This window comes from Melopsittacus undulatus, chromosome Z (genome assembly GCF_012275295.1).
Source record: "Melopsittacus undulatus isolate bMelUnd1 chromosome Z, bMelUnd1.mat.Z, whole genome shotgun sequence".
NCBI classification, from domain to species: Eukaryota; Metazoa; Chordata; class Aves; order Psittaciformes; family Psittaculidae; genus Melopsittacus; species Melopsittacus undulatus.
Window position 1 is genome coordinate 38149695 of NC_047557.1, and position 13728 is coordinate 38163422.

Below are 13728 nucleotides of genomic sequence, written 5' to 3' on the forward strand. Positions count from 1 at the left end.
ATTGCTTTAAAAGAAATATCAGAAATATCTATTTATTTTTAATAGTATGTATAAGAAAGCTTATTTCTCTGAAAAAGCAACTTCACAAGGAAAGTAATTCATTTCTACTCCAAGTTGGACTAAATATTTGATATTCTGATTTCCTGAAAAGAGAGCTCATAAGGGGGAATGTGATCATCCTGTATGGATAGTTAAAAAGTTACAGAGTGGTAGTGGTTGGTATAACACTAGAACTTTTTTAGTAAAAGACAAGATGATTTTTAGCTTACATGAAATTGAGGAACTTTAATTCCCTGATTGAAATCCACCATTTTGTACATGTAAATGGAACCTATGCATGTAATTCCAAAGTCCTGATTAATGTTAAAAAGAGACTCATTTAAGTGATAACACGGGAAATACATCTTTTTGGCCTTCTAATTCTAAGCTTGTTCTATGAGTGCCATTGAGATCCATAGCTGCTTCATAAGCCAAGAAATTCTGCCCCAGTTCACACACCCATGAAAGTTTGCCTGACAAGCTCTTGGAAGAAGGTAACTTATTTTGCCTATGAATGGAACATGACAAATGCAGAATTGCTGAAAAAAATATGTTTGATTTGGCTCACAGAAAAAAGCCTTTTTTAAACAAACAAAAAAAAATGGTACAATACTGACCTGTCCATATCTCAGCCAGTTTTTTCATGGTTGTACCCTATCTGCCTCTTCTGTGCTTCAAATGCTCATGTTGCCCAGTCTACTTTCAAACCATATTCAGAGGAAGAAGCAAGGGCATGGAGTTTGAAGTACTGTTTCCATCACTCTTCTTAATACAGTTTCAGTGTAAGTTGGCAGGTCATTAAGTTACATCTAGAATGAGGGACAATGAGCAGAGGTCAGCAATCACACAGGACGATTCAAATAGCTTTAATGACAGACATGAAATTAAACAATCTTCTTTTACTTAAACATTTGACTGGAAGAGCAAAATAAAAATTAATTTATTCCTTGGCAATGGCACTGAAAAGACCTGAAATGGAATGTTCTGTTTTTTAGAAAGATCCAGTTCAATAGCTCAAAAGGCAGCTGAGGGAAAGAGAACAGAAATCTGGTGAGAATAAACACATTTGGGGCTCTAGGGTTAAGAATAACTGTATGACTAAGAAAAGGTGAATGGAGAACTGGAAAGGGAAGATTATATGAGACAAGTTCTTTCTGTTATTATCCTCCCTAAAATTTAGTGTTCTCTCTTCCAACTCAGGCTGGATTTCCACCTGGAGTTGTGAACATTGTGCCAGGCTTTGGACCCACCGCTGGAGCAGCAATTTCTCACCACATGGATGTAGATAAAGTAGCTTTCACAGGCTCTACAGAGGTACTATAATGACAGCAAGAGACTATATGCAGGAAATATGCTCCTCTGCCAGTAATGATTTAATGTCTACATTGTTCTATGTAACTATTTTAACTTTTCTCTTTCTTTTGACTGCTGATTTGTTAAACAAAGTCTGTTTAATGATTTGTTGGTTATTATTAACTTCAAGTATATTTAAACAATGTTTGATTTCAGGAAGACCTTCAAATAAAGGCAATCGATGAGATACAACAGCTTATAATGTACCAAAGCTAGTTTAAGTCTTGTCCTTTAAAAACAAAAAAAAACAACAACAAAAAAACCCCACCACATTCTCATAACTTTTGTTTGCTTTTCTTTAAGAATAATTATTTTTTAAAATGCAAAGAGTGAAACAGTCTGTGCTCTGTTCTCTTTAATTTTAATAACAACAGGATGGTAGGAGGGTACTTCAGAAATCTCATTGTTGTAAACACTTTGGTACTTAAGTGATCTTAATTATCAACTGGGTGGTCTCGGAAGTGATTTTGAATATTTATCAGTTTAATAACTGAAAGAAAGGTCACTGTTAATTTCCCCTAACCTTAACTCTTAAATGACTGATTTTAGAGCTGCCAATTGGTATCCTGTCTTATATACACTCCAATGATATATATCATGGCCTCATGTCAAGGATCAGTACACACTGAGTGCAAGAGCTGTGTTTATATTTAGAAACCTTTAGCTCTGAAGTAAAGGGAAAAGACAATAACCCCAAAACCTGATATCTGAGAAATATCTCACAGATGTTTCCAATGGACAGTAACAACTGCAATTCCCAGTGCCCCCTGCACCTCCAAAGGCAGGTAGACCAGCAGGTGTAATCATACACTTCGATGACATTCTTGTTCACCAAAGACAGTGAAATTTAGCAGTGAGAAATTAAGGCAGGAAGGCTGGCAGAAGGAGGAAAACCTCTCGTTTGCCCCGCATGAACATTTACAGACCAAAACCACAAGGGCTACAAGCATGTTTTCCTTTCTTAGTTTTTCCAGGACAATTCATATTAGGTATTTGCTTTAATTACGTCATCAATGGAAAGAAGCAGGGTAGGGGTTCTGCCTCACAATGTTCATTTCTTTTTCTTCTTTTAAGGGAGATTCTGGGATAAGGAAGATTTGGCCATGTAGGCAGTGTATATATTTGCTTTTCTCTCATATACGTTGTGCATCAAAGGGCTTTCCCATGTACAAACCAGAGGAATTTCAACCTAATAGGAGCAACTGGAAAAGCAGAAACCAGTGCCTACTCATATTACAGATACAAGCAAGTAGAATGGTGGATAACCAAAACCAGCATCAGATATCTTTGGTAGTAACCCCAAGTTAGGGGGAAACTATTCTAGCAAACATGACTGCTTCAAAGACTGCAGGTCACCTGCACCCTGACTCTTCTAGGAAGTATTCCTGGTGCATAAACCACGTATTAGCCGTACTCTCTTTTCTTTTTCTTTTTATTTATTTATTTATTATTTCTACAGTTACTGGGATAGTAGACAACTGTGAACTGATTTTTGCTTTTGAGGAACTCAGAGAAGTGTTATTGACGCCATAACAAAATTTTTGAGATAAAGGTGTCTTCTCCATACCTTTTAGGTTGGCAAACTGATTAAAGAAGCAGCAGGGAAGAGCAATCTGAAAAGAGTTACATTGGAGCTTGGAGGAAAAAGTCCTAACATTATATTTGCTGACGCAGACTGTTAGTAATATTTTTGTTATATAAACCTACTACTTTTGCAATTGCCACATTCTTCTTGTTTTCTTTGATATTGAACCATATGTATATGTTTAATGAAGCAGTAATTTTTAAGGTTTTCTGGTCACACTATAGCTTTATGTTAGACTGTCTCCAAAAATTGGTGGCTCATGAATGGATATGAACCTCTGACAAGCTGTCCATCCTAATATAGCATGAATACAGAACCAAAAGCAGCTAGATGGGTGTTATACGGGTTTATTAACTATCTAAATACTCCTCTTGGTACTGCTAATAAGATAAATAATGTTGAATATACATTTCACAAAAGAGCAGCTGAATGTGTGCTCCCCTAGGTACATCATGCTACTCCTAATAAAAGTAGTTTTGGACAAAAGTAAATGGATGACTATATGTGTTACAGGGCCATAAAAATAGGAAGCGCTGAAAAGGGAAAAGGGATAGAGTGACAAAGGTTTGTAAAGAATTTATGATCATTCAAGTTTGCAATCTGATGAATTCTGCATTTCTTTGCAGTGGACACCGCTGTGGAATTTGCACATATTGGTCTGTTCTACCACCAGGGACAGTGTTGTATAGCAGGATCTAGGATTTTCGTGGAAGAGCCTATTTATGACGAGTTCGTTCGACGAAGCATTGAACGAGCAAAGAAGTATACTCTTGGAAATCCTCTGTTGCCTGGTGTACAACAAGGCCCTCAAGTAAGTAATGTGATGTGTTTCCAATATAATTGTGACGTGACAGCACAGTTTAATCTACTTCTATGCCTATTGTTGCATTAGCTTCAAGGCTAAGTGCAGTTGTCTAGGGGTTAGACTGGGAGACCAAGAGGACAAAACATAAGACATGGCTTTCTGTGACTCTATCATAGGCCTAAGGATGAGGCTTCTTTCTCTCTTCTAGTTGTTTTTATTAGGGAATGGGAACAATTATACAGAACTGAAATGCTCTGAGAAAGCTACAGTGCAACAGCTATAAAAGTGCAAGTATGGTCACCCATGTCAGAAATTGCTAACACTATATACAGCCACTGTGAGTAGCTTGAGGAAATAAAATGTAATACTTTTTCCCCTTTTCAAAGTGCTAGTGCTTCATTATGGTGCTGTCAATTACAGAATATTACACAATTAAAATGCATAACTTTTTTACTTTTTGCTGGTTTTGTTAAAAGGTTATACAAGCAGCTTCCTCATTAAATAAATGCTAAAATGCAATATTAAAAAGCACAGCTATCACAATTCTATGGATTCAGTGGATCACATTAGGGTATTGTTTAATTTGTTTCCATCTAGAGTCTCTAAGCCTCTCAAACTTTGGATAATTTAAAAATAGTATTTTGGTGTCCCACAGTGTGTCTTGCTAATAAGCTAACAGGTTCAGCTGAATAAACTTAAATGTTAGAGTGTAGAGAGATTGAACTAAACTTCAGCAGTCTGGTGTGTAGCTAATATAAAATTAATAGGAAACCACTCTTATGTTATTGTGGCTTTACTGAGTTTGAAATTAATGCTAACAGTTTAAATGAGAGATGAAAGTGAACTTTTACTAACAAAGAAAGGAACGTTAAACATGGAAAGAAAGCATTACTGAAAATATTTGGAAGTACATGAAGACTCTTTTCCAATCCCACAATTTGCTGTTCTTGACCTCTTTTTTTTTTCTTAGCAAGCTTTAGGAGAAATCTTAGATTTAACATAGGTTGTCAGAGTTCCGTTTTTTGGAACTGGTATGATTCCATTTAATGGAAAATTGTAACTATGCCGTTTAGGTGCATTTTTTTTTTTGTGGCAATTACGTTAAATATCTCTCTTCATCTTCAAATGTTGTGCTTGACATAATTCTTTCTAGAAGCAAGAAAATTATAGCCTGTACCAGGCATATTCACCATGCTCTTTAGTCATAAAGCCTACCTGAAAGACATATTTATCCTCCAGCTCACAGGCCCTCTGCAGAACCTGCCTCAGGCAGCAAGTGTAAGTAATGCTTTGCACAGTGGGCACAAAAGAAGACCCAAAGACCTGCAGAAATTCAAAAAATCATATATATGCTAATTCACACATTATTAAGAATCATAATAAAGGAGCCACTGACAACAGTGTGAGCTGTGTCATCTAAATTTTTCTCTTCTCTGCAAGATGTTTATGCCAAAGAAATAGCTGACCACCAGGGCAGCAGAAATTTTATGTCTTCAGCATGGAATTAGGAAACTGTTTGAAAGCAAAATGACAAAGGAAGCTCAGCAAACTAAAAATGGCCTCCTTATAAATATCCCTATAAATTCAGATCTTTATAAATATAAGCTTTTATCTCAGCTTTAGCTGAAGAGCTGTTTAGTCTAATACACATTCAAGATTCCTCAGAACCTTTAAAAAAATTGTTGCATTCTATGATCATAGTAAAATTTATTGCTTAAACTGAAACATGAACTTTTCATTGTATGAATAAGAGAACAAGGTTCACCTACCCTCCTGACTGATGGGTATGATCACAGAGAAAAAGATTCTATGTGAGAGTCTCTAAGAGTATTCTCAGTATCTTCATGAGCCAGTGCTTGAAGGGCTGAGCCATGAAAGGGTGAAGAAAAGAATCATGAAAATGGAACAAATTGGAAAAAAATAAAAGTGTTAGAGGCTTTTACTGAACATGCTTTACCACTGACTTTTTCTTTACAGAGATGTTAATCTTGTACACAGTTTCCCTTCAGACCTTAACTGTTGTTTGGTTGATTTGGAGAGGTGAGGTGAGGAAACAATATGCTACCTTTTTCTGCTCCCCTATTCTCTTTTGTCCACTTTGTCAATGAATTCTAGAAGGACTCATGTTCAGCTGTCAATCATCAAACCCAGGTCCTTTTCCACGGAGCAGCTTTCCGGCCAATCTTCCCCAAGCCTGTAGCATTGCATTGGGTTGTTGTGGCCCAAATGGAGGACCCAGCACTTTTGCTTGTTGACCCTATCATACCTAGCGAAGGTCAAGAGAGTCTTGCTGGCTAGGTCAAACCCTCTGTTATTTTTGCAGAATCAGTCTCAGAAATTTTTATTTTGATGAACTATTTGCAGTTGGCAAAAGTACTGGGAAAAGTATAAAACAGTCATTTGAGAGAACTTTTTTCATTTTTTCTACTAAAGAAAAGCAGGATATCAGTCCCTCTATAGCTGATTCTCCTATGTCAGAATTCCTGATTACTGGTCTATTTGAGAAAAGCCTGCAGAGCTTTTAGAAGCTAGTGACAAGAATATTTACAGGGCTCTCCAGCTCTTCCACTTCAGCACATGTAAGTTAAAAAGGCTGGAACATTGTTAGAATTTGGTTAATGAGTTAGAAGAACCACTGTTATTGTGTGTGCTGGTTTTACCCCTGTAATTTCTTTTCATTTAGATTGATAAGGAGCAGTTTCAAAAAATTCTGGAGCTAATTGAAAGTGGGAAAAAAGAAGGAGCCAAACTGGAATGTGGAGGAGGTCCGTGGGGAGACAAAGGTTACTTTATCCAGCCTACAGTTTTTTCTGACGTTACAGATGACATGCGCATCGCTAAAGAAGAGGTAAATAAAATCTTCTCAGCCTCTACTCTCACTGGAGATTATAGATTTAAATGTCCATACAAGAAATCCATTTAGAAGGTCAAGTGGCTACATAAAAATGCTTTGAGTAAATCTATTGTTCTGTCATGGCGGTGTTTAAAATGCTTTTCTTGGTTTCTGATGCCTGGTTCACCAACTTGGTGGGGGTGAGGTACAGGAGCATGGAGCTGGCCTGCCAACAAAGGTTCCAGCCTAATCTGTCAGTAAAGAAATGCTGAGATTCAAATTGTTTACATCACCCATATTGCCTATGTCTCACGTGTTAGAGTCACAGTAACCTGTAACAGAGAAGCAAACCTTGATGGCACAGCTTGTAAATTCTTTGCAGAGCCTAAGGAACCGCCAAAATTGGGGTTTGGACACAATTAAGGGGGCAGTGCCAGGACACCAGTGGTCATTTGCAAGGAAAAGGAGAGAGTTCCAAGTACAGGGCTGATATATCATTCAGAAAAAGAGTTCTGTCAACACAGCCTTGAAGTCCAGTCATGGCTGCTGCTGCGGTTTTTTTACATTCATCTTGGTTAATAACTGCTGCAATTGTGTTGCAATTGATGTCCATTATACTTCTCCATACTAGAAAGCTCCTTCAAAATTATTACAAATCTAGGTGTTGCTTTTAATAACCATCAATACTGCTGATGCATCTGCTCAACATACCAAGTACGTTCAGCGAAAGTCAAAAAGCTGAGTTAAAAGGAATAGCAGAGCACCTAGATTTAATTGAGATTAGGAGGGAGCTGTAAAACAGGAGAGTGCAGTAAGAGAAATACTTTGGGTCTGGGAGGCAGATGGAAAACTGAGAGAGGTATGTTTCTTCACAGATCTGTTGGTTTCCTCTGGGTCAGCAGTACAAGGACTGCTTTCCTCATGCTATTTTGAGTGTACTGAACAATGAAATCCCAGAGAGCTAAGGCAGTGTAACGAACATCCAGGTTCTGAAGCTCACAGCCTGAACAGTGGGGAATGTTCAATGGCTCTCTGAGCAATGTAAACCATCCCTGCAACTCTAGTTAGAAACTAGCACTAACCCCTTCCCAAGAAAATCAAGTGGAAAGCTCACAATCTATGAAACAGAAGAAATTATATGTGATAATATCCCCCTGCTCTACACAACCCTGGCACTGTATGGAGGACATAGGCACCTCTGGCTGAGAACACAAAAGCAGCACTAGTGGGAAAGATGAGCCTGAGAAACCATGTCTCGTAACACCATATAGAAAGCAGAATTGGTTGGTGTACATGCCCAGTTTGTGCAGCTACCTGCAAAGATGAAAGTCTAATAGAAAGTTTAGAAGAAGGAAAAGCTGAACATCTTTGTCAACTCTAAAACTGCAGTTTACCAAGGAAATACAAGTTCGTTGGTAAGCAGCATAGATATGTAGCACACTGTGACTCCATGCTAATTACTTTTATGGTGGGTGTCTTTTAATTTTTTTCATTTGTTTTCATCTTTAATTTATTTATTTATTTAGTAGTAGTTTTACAATAGGCTATCTTGATTTGTTTCATGCTACAAAAATCTTTATGTGGATTTATAATCTTTTTAGAACTGTGTTCTGAGATGCACACTCTTGACTGAATGAATTAGGAATACAACAGTCTGACAGAAATATATTTTAGAAATGTATGTTATTTACAATAGTAAGCTATTCTAGTCCACTTCATATGTTTACATGTGTCTGAAACAGATATTTGGGCCTGTTCAACAAATCATGAAGTTTAAAACCATAGATGAAGTTATCAAGAGGGCAAATAATACTACCTATGGCTTAGCAGCAGCAGTTTTTACCAAAGACATTGATAAGGCACTGACATTTGCAGCTGCTCTTCAGGCTGGAACTGTATGGTAAGTAGTGGCTTTATAATACTTCCTTCAGAAGTGCAGGTCCCAATGGCAGTAGTTCTAGGACATTTTAGGACCTCTTTTGGCAGTATATTTTTATATTTCAATTCCTTGTCATCTTTAGGGTGGTAGATTAATGCCATCCTGCCATTCTCTTATTTCTCTCATCCTCTTACATCAACATACTTAACATGCTGTTAAATAAATACTTCTTGTAAGTCTTCACAAAGTTGTCCTGTAAACTTAGTCTGAAAAAGGAAATTGACTTGCTAATAAGAAAAGGAGACAAAACAAAACACAGTGACAGTGCCACTTTGATTTCCATTCAGGATCTGGGCACAGCCTGGTACACAATTTGTGGTGATTGCTTTCGGCAGTGTATAAAGAAATTAAATATCTGAAGTTCTGAGGCTATTAATCTGGGCAGAACATCCACCTGTGATGCAAAAGATTGACAAAATGTGGTTGAAAAAAGGAAGGAAACACAAGTGAGGGAGAACTACTACAATTAGGAGGACAACTATTTGCAGCAATGGAAAACAGCAACCTACGTTGACCTAGAAAGGCAAAGAGATGCAAGAGTGAAAGCCTGGAAGAATAGCAAACTGAGCCTAATAGCTATCACTGACAAACACCTGCATTTCCCTACAGTTGTTTCTCAATGCACCAGAAAGAAAACAACCAATATTTACTTGAATGCAAAACCCGTGTCCAATCTACATTTTATCTGAAAGAACTTACAAACAGCACAAATTCCATCCCAGGTCCTGTGACCTGAAAATACACACTTTAAAAAAATAATTTAACAGTTTTGACTTGAATTTGTAGAATCATAGAATGGTCAGGGTTGGAAAGGACCTTAAGATCATCTACTTCCAATCCCTCTGCCATGGACAGGAATGCCTCACACTAAAACCATGTCACCAAATGCCCTGCTCAACCTGGCATTAAACACTGCCAGGGATGGAGCATTTATCATGTCTTTGGGCAGCCTGTTCCAGTGCCTCACCATCCTCACAGTAAAGTTCTTCCTTACATCTAACCTGAACTTCCCCTGTGTAAGTTTGAACCCATTACCTCTTGGTATTCTTTAAAAGCAAGAAAGATCAAAATAAAAGTGGTACCATTCAGTTTTACTGGTATGTCATTGATGGTCTGTCTAGGAATCTTCAACTGTGAGTAGAGCCTCTTCTGTTGAAATGAGTAGACTGGTTTCAGTAGAAGAAATTATAAGATATGGAAATAGAGAATATCTAATTAGACAATACTGCAAGACAAAAAGAGATTCTGTGATTCTCAGCCAAGAAGCAGGATACACATTCTGCCAAAACCCTTCATACTGTAAATTACCCTGTGAAATTCTTTTCTTACTCATTATTGTATTTTGTTCTCAACCACAATACAGTGGTTTAACACTTAATATGGTTTAGCATTGAGTACAACCAGACAAACCTTTCTAAATATGTACTGAAGTGATTCTGAATTTATCTTTTAGAAAGGTACCTGCACAAGATTTATTTAACTGTGACTAGTCTTTAGTTTAAGAGCTTATGCACTAGTTAGGAGGGAATATTATCATAACTATCAGGAAAATATATGACTGTTAGAACCCTAATAAATGTAGTTTCTGTTGTTTCTCTGAACGTTTAACTACACATACTTTTGCAAATTCATTATCCAGATATAGTTTGTTATTATCACCATAGGTTGTTTTTTTTTTAACGGCAACAGAAACCCACTGATTTTTCAGAAGTTAAAAAATTGTTTCATGCTGTCAAAAGTAACTTTCCTGTTCTTCCAGGGTTAATTGTTACAGTGCAATGTCTGCTCAGTGCACTTTTGGAGGATTTAAGATGTCAGGAAATGGACGAGAAATGTAAGTAAATAGTTTTTCAAAAGTAGACTTACAGGAACTACAAAATAAAATTCCAAAACTCAATTTTAAACTTTCATAACCAGGAGGCCTACTTCAATATTTTGTCAAAATAGCCTATACAGCATTTAGATGATTCGTGTTGTGTTAAGACAATGTCAAGCAAAGTATTACTCTGTGAAAGAAATAAGAAAATCACTTTGATACACACTTCCAAATGACCAATTTTCTTATCTTGTACCCTATTCGTATGCAAAACAGTACTTATGGTTTACAGCTTTTTCATGTATTTAGAAAGTATGATTTGAAAAAATTTATATATGGGTGTAGTTTGTGGAATTGCCTTTCAATGCTAGATTTTTGAAAACATTAGACATCTAAAAATCCTTGATATAAACTAGATTTTCAGTTTAAAAGTCTTGCATCAATGTTTTTATGGTAAGTCCTAGCTTGACCAAAAATTATGACAAAAATAATCTGTATTATTCAGGTTGCTGAAGTGTACAGAAATTATAAAATAATAAATTTTTTCAAATTTCTCAGGTTCAGTCTAGTTTCAATTTGAATCATGTCTTGTCTTACCTGAGTTCATCCTGATGTTCACATATTATGCCAAATCATGAAACATTTAATATGATACATCTTCATTACATTATGTAGAATTATGTCTTGTGGGTTCATTTTTTTTCTTTTAAACATGAATAACAAGCTGTTCTTTTTTAAAAATCCTGTACATCAGGAAAATCAAAGCATTTTTTAAGCAATGCATAAAGACCAAAATGGGTGAGTTTCCCCTTTTATTTAGCCAAATGCTTAGTACTTCTGAAGAATAATGGAAGTAATGAAAAATATATGTGCAGGTGAAGTGACGTAGAGCTTTTTTTTCTCTGGGTTTGGTTTGGGTTTTCCTTTTTTTTTTTTTCAAAAGGTAAAGGCTAGGGTTTTCATGTTTGCTCATCACGGGACTCAATCTCCACCTGACTGCAAAGCTCCCACTGCCTTCAAAGGAGACAGAGTTATGCCAAATCTGAGAACTTTAGAAAACATCAAAATGAAATAGCACCCATAATTTAGGTCATTTTTATCAAGGAATGTTTCACATTTGCTGGTTGCCAAACACTGGGAGATCATCAATTTTGAATTACATCCTTTTGCAGAAATATTTTAGGGATTTGTTTGCTGGAAATAACAGAAAATTTATAATAGGTTATCATAAAGATTAATATTGTCTATAACAGTGCATTTTGAAGGAAGTAAATTTCGTGCAAATGAAGTTTTTCCTAATGCTTGTTTCAAAATCATAATTAGTGGACAAATAAGAATATTTCTGCTAAAGATTAAGGGCATAACTAGTACCAAATAGATGTCAGCCTTGGAAAGAATATTTCTGGCAATTAGTTTTAAGAGAGGCAGAAATACGTGTGAAATAACTGCACTGAAATAATCAGGAAGTTAGTATGTCAAGCCATTGACTTTTTGAATCCCAGAATAAAATTCCCTGAATAAAATTATCATTCTTGAAATGATAATACCATTATGAATTAAACTACTGAATGTCATGTACTAACAGAATATCTCTTCAAAAAGGAAGAATCAGTAAACATTTCTCCACTACATGAGAGTTCTGAGCACAGATTTCTGTTTTGCATACGTATGTATCTAGTGAGATGGCAATGAGAACTGAATAACATTGTACTGTAGTAAAAAAAAAATTGTATTGTTCTATAAAACAATCAATTATGGCTAAATAATTTTATTGTGTCAGATATCAAACATCTATGCACACAAACAAGCTTCATTCCATCATGTAAAACATAAAGTTGGAATCATGTTCATAAAATGTCAGAAAGATTCTAGTGGTTTTTACTGTCTGTGAGATTTCACAGTGGATTAATCATGTCCTTCACTTAGTTGAGATAATACATCTGTTCTTTGACTCTGGAGAAGAATCTTGGCATTAGAGGAAGGCCTTTGCAAATAACTTGTTGATCATGTTTGTGAAGACCTAACATGTGCCTGATTTGCTCCACAGAAATTTAATTGTTTTCTCCCACTTTTCTCAGGAGACAGCTGTAGCTTTTTCAAATGCTTCCAGCAGCAGTCTAGCTGCACAGATGTCTTCTGTATCCAACATGCTTGTTACATATCTGGCCAATTGCAAAGCAGAACTGAAAATCCCATCCAGAACATAACTCATAAAAAACATTAACATAAATATTGCTCTTGGTTCTCTTTTATCTAGGGGAGAATATGGCCTTCATGAATACACAGAAGTTAAGACTGTCACAATCAAAATCCCACAGAAGAACTCATAATGCTGCTTGCGGTGCAGAATTTAACATCTTCAAATGAATCTGAAAAAGTTATCTGAATTCGGAAAGGTTTTGTGTCCCATATTATTCATTAACCTTGATTTCTAATTGTGTGCTTACGTTAACAATATAAAGGCTATTGTTGAAAATTTTAGTGTCATTAACTGAGAAAAGGAAACCTTAATGTCTGGTACACAGCTGAGTGATGTTTAAATTCATGTTGAGAAAAAATTACTTTTATTTTCAGTGGAAAGTGTCTAGTGCTGTGAAAATACTGCTTTTTCAATATATCCTACAGGTACAGTTTGAACTTATGTGCTCTTCTAAATGTTAGATGGTGAACTCTTTGCATTTTCTTGTCTTTGTGACCTTAACAAAAGCACTTACGAGTAATTACCAGATAGATATTCCCCTATGTCTTTAAAAATAGTAGACTTTTTTTAGATGCATTTCTTAGACTATTGAATTGTTCATCATACTACAAAAACGTAATCTGGATAATATTATACCATATTAAAATTCATCTTCAAAACTTAATATTGCTCCTTGTATTAGTCTTTCCTATTACACTGGTTTACCGCTGGCTTTTATGTAGCACATATTTTATATCTCTAAAGAGGAGTGTCGTGGTTTAAACCAAATCCACACAGTTTGCTCACTCACTCCCCCCCTTGCTCCCCCAACTCCCAGAGAGTTAGGAAGGAGAATCCAAAGAATGTGGCCCCCACGGATTGAGATAAGAACGGTTTAATTGCTAAGGTATAACACAAATCACTCCTGCTACTACTACTACAAATAATAATGATAAAGCAAGCAACAAGTGAAGAGAATACAACACCTCACCAGCCACCGACCCATAACTCACCCCACCCTGCCCGACCAAGCACCGACCAATACCTCCGCCATTCCCCCTCCAGAGCTCCCGCCCCTTCCGGCTCTCTCCCAGTTACATCCTGGGCATGACGTGCTATGGTATGGAATACCTCATTGGGTAGCCTGGGTCAGGTGTCCTGTCTCTCCTTCCTCCTGGC

General features: G+C 36.5%; 1 protein-coding gene across 1 annotated transcript in view; it reads left to right on the forward strand.

Annotated features, from left to right (window-relative positions):
- The window catches only part of ALDH1A1 (aldehyde dehydrogenase 1 family member A1), a 46734-nt gene extending 33554 nt beyond the window's left edge, over window positions 1–13180 (forward strand). The window contains exons 9-15 of the mRNA XM_005154958.3: window positions 1240–1353; window positions 2967–3069; window positions 3604–3788; window positions 6466–6630; window positions 8358–8515; window positions 10314–10388; window positions 12628–13180. Coding sequence (XP_005155015.1) covers window positions 1240–1353; window positions 2967–3069; window positions 3604–3788; window positions 6466–6630; window positions 8358–8515; window positions 10314–10388; window positions 12628–12700 — 873 coding nt within the window. The 3' untranslated portion in view covers window positions 12701–13180. The remainder of the gene's footprint in view (window positions 1–1239; window positions 1354–2966; window positions 3070–3603; window positions 3789–6465; window positions 6631–8357; window positions 8516–10313; window positions 10389–12627) is intronic.
- The last annotated feature ends 548 nt before the right edge of the window (window positions 13181–13728 follow it).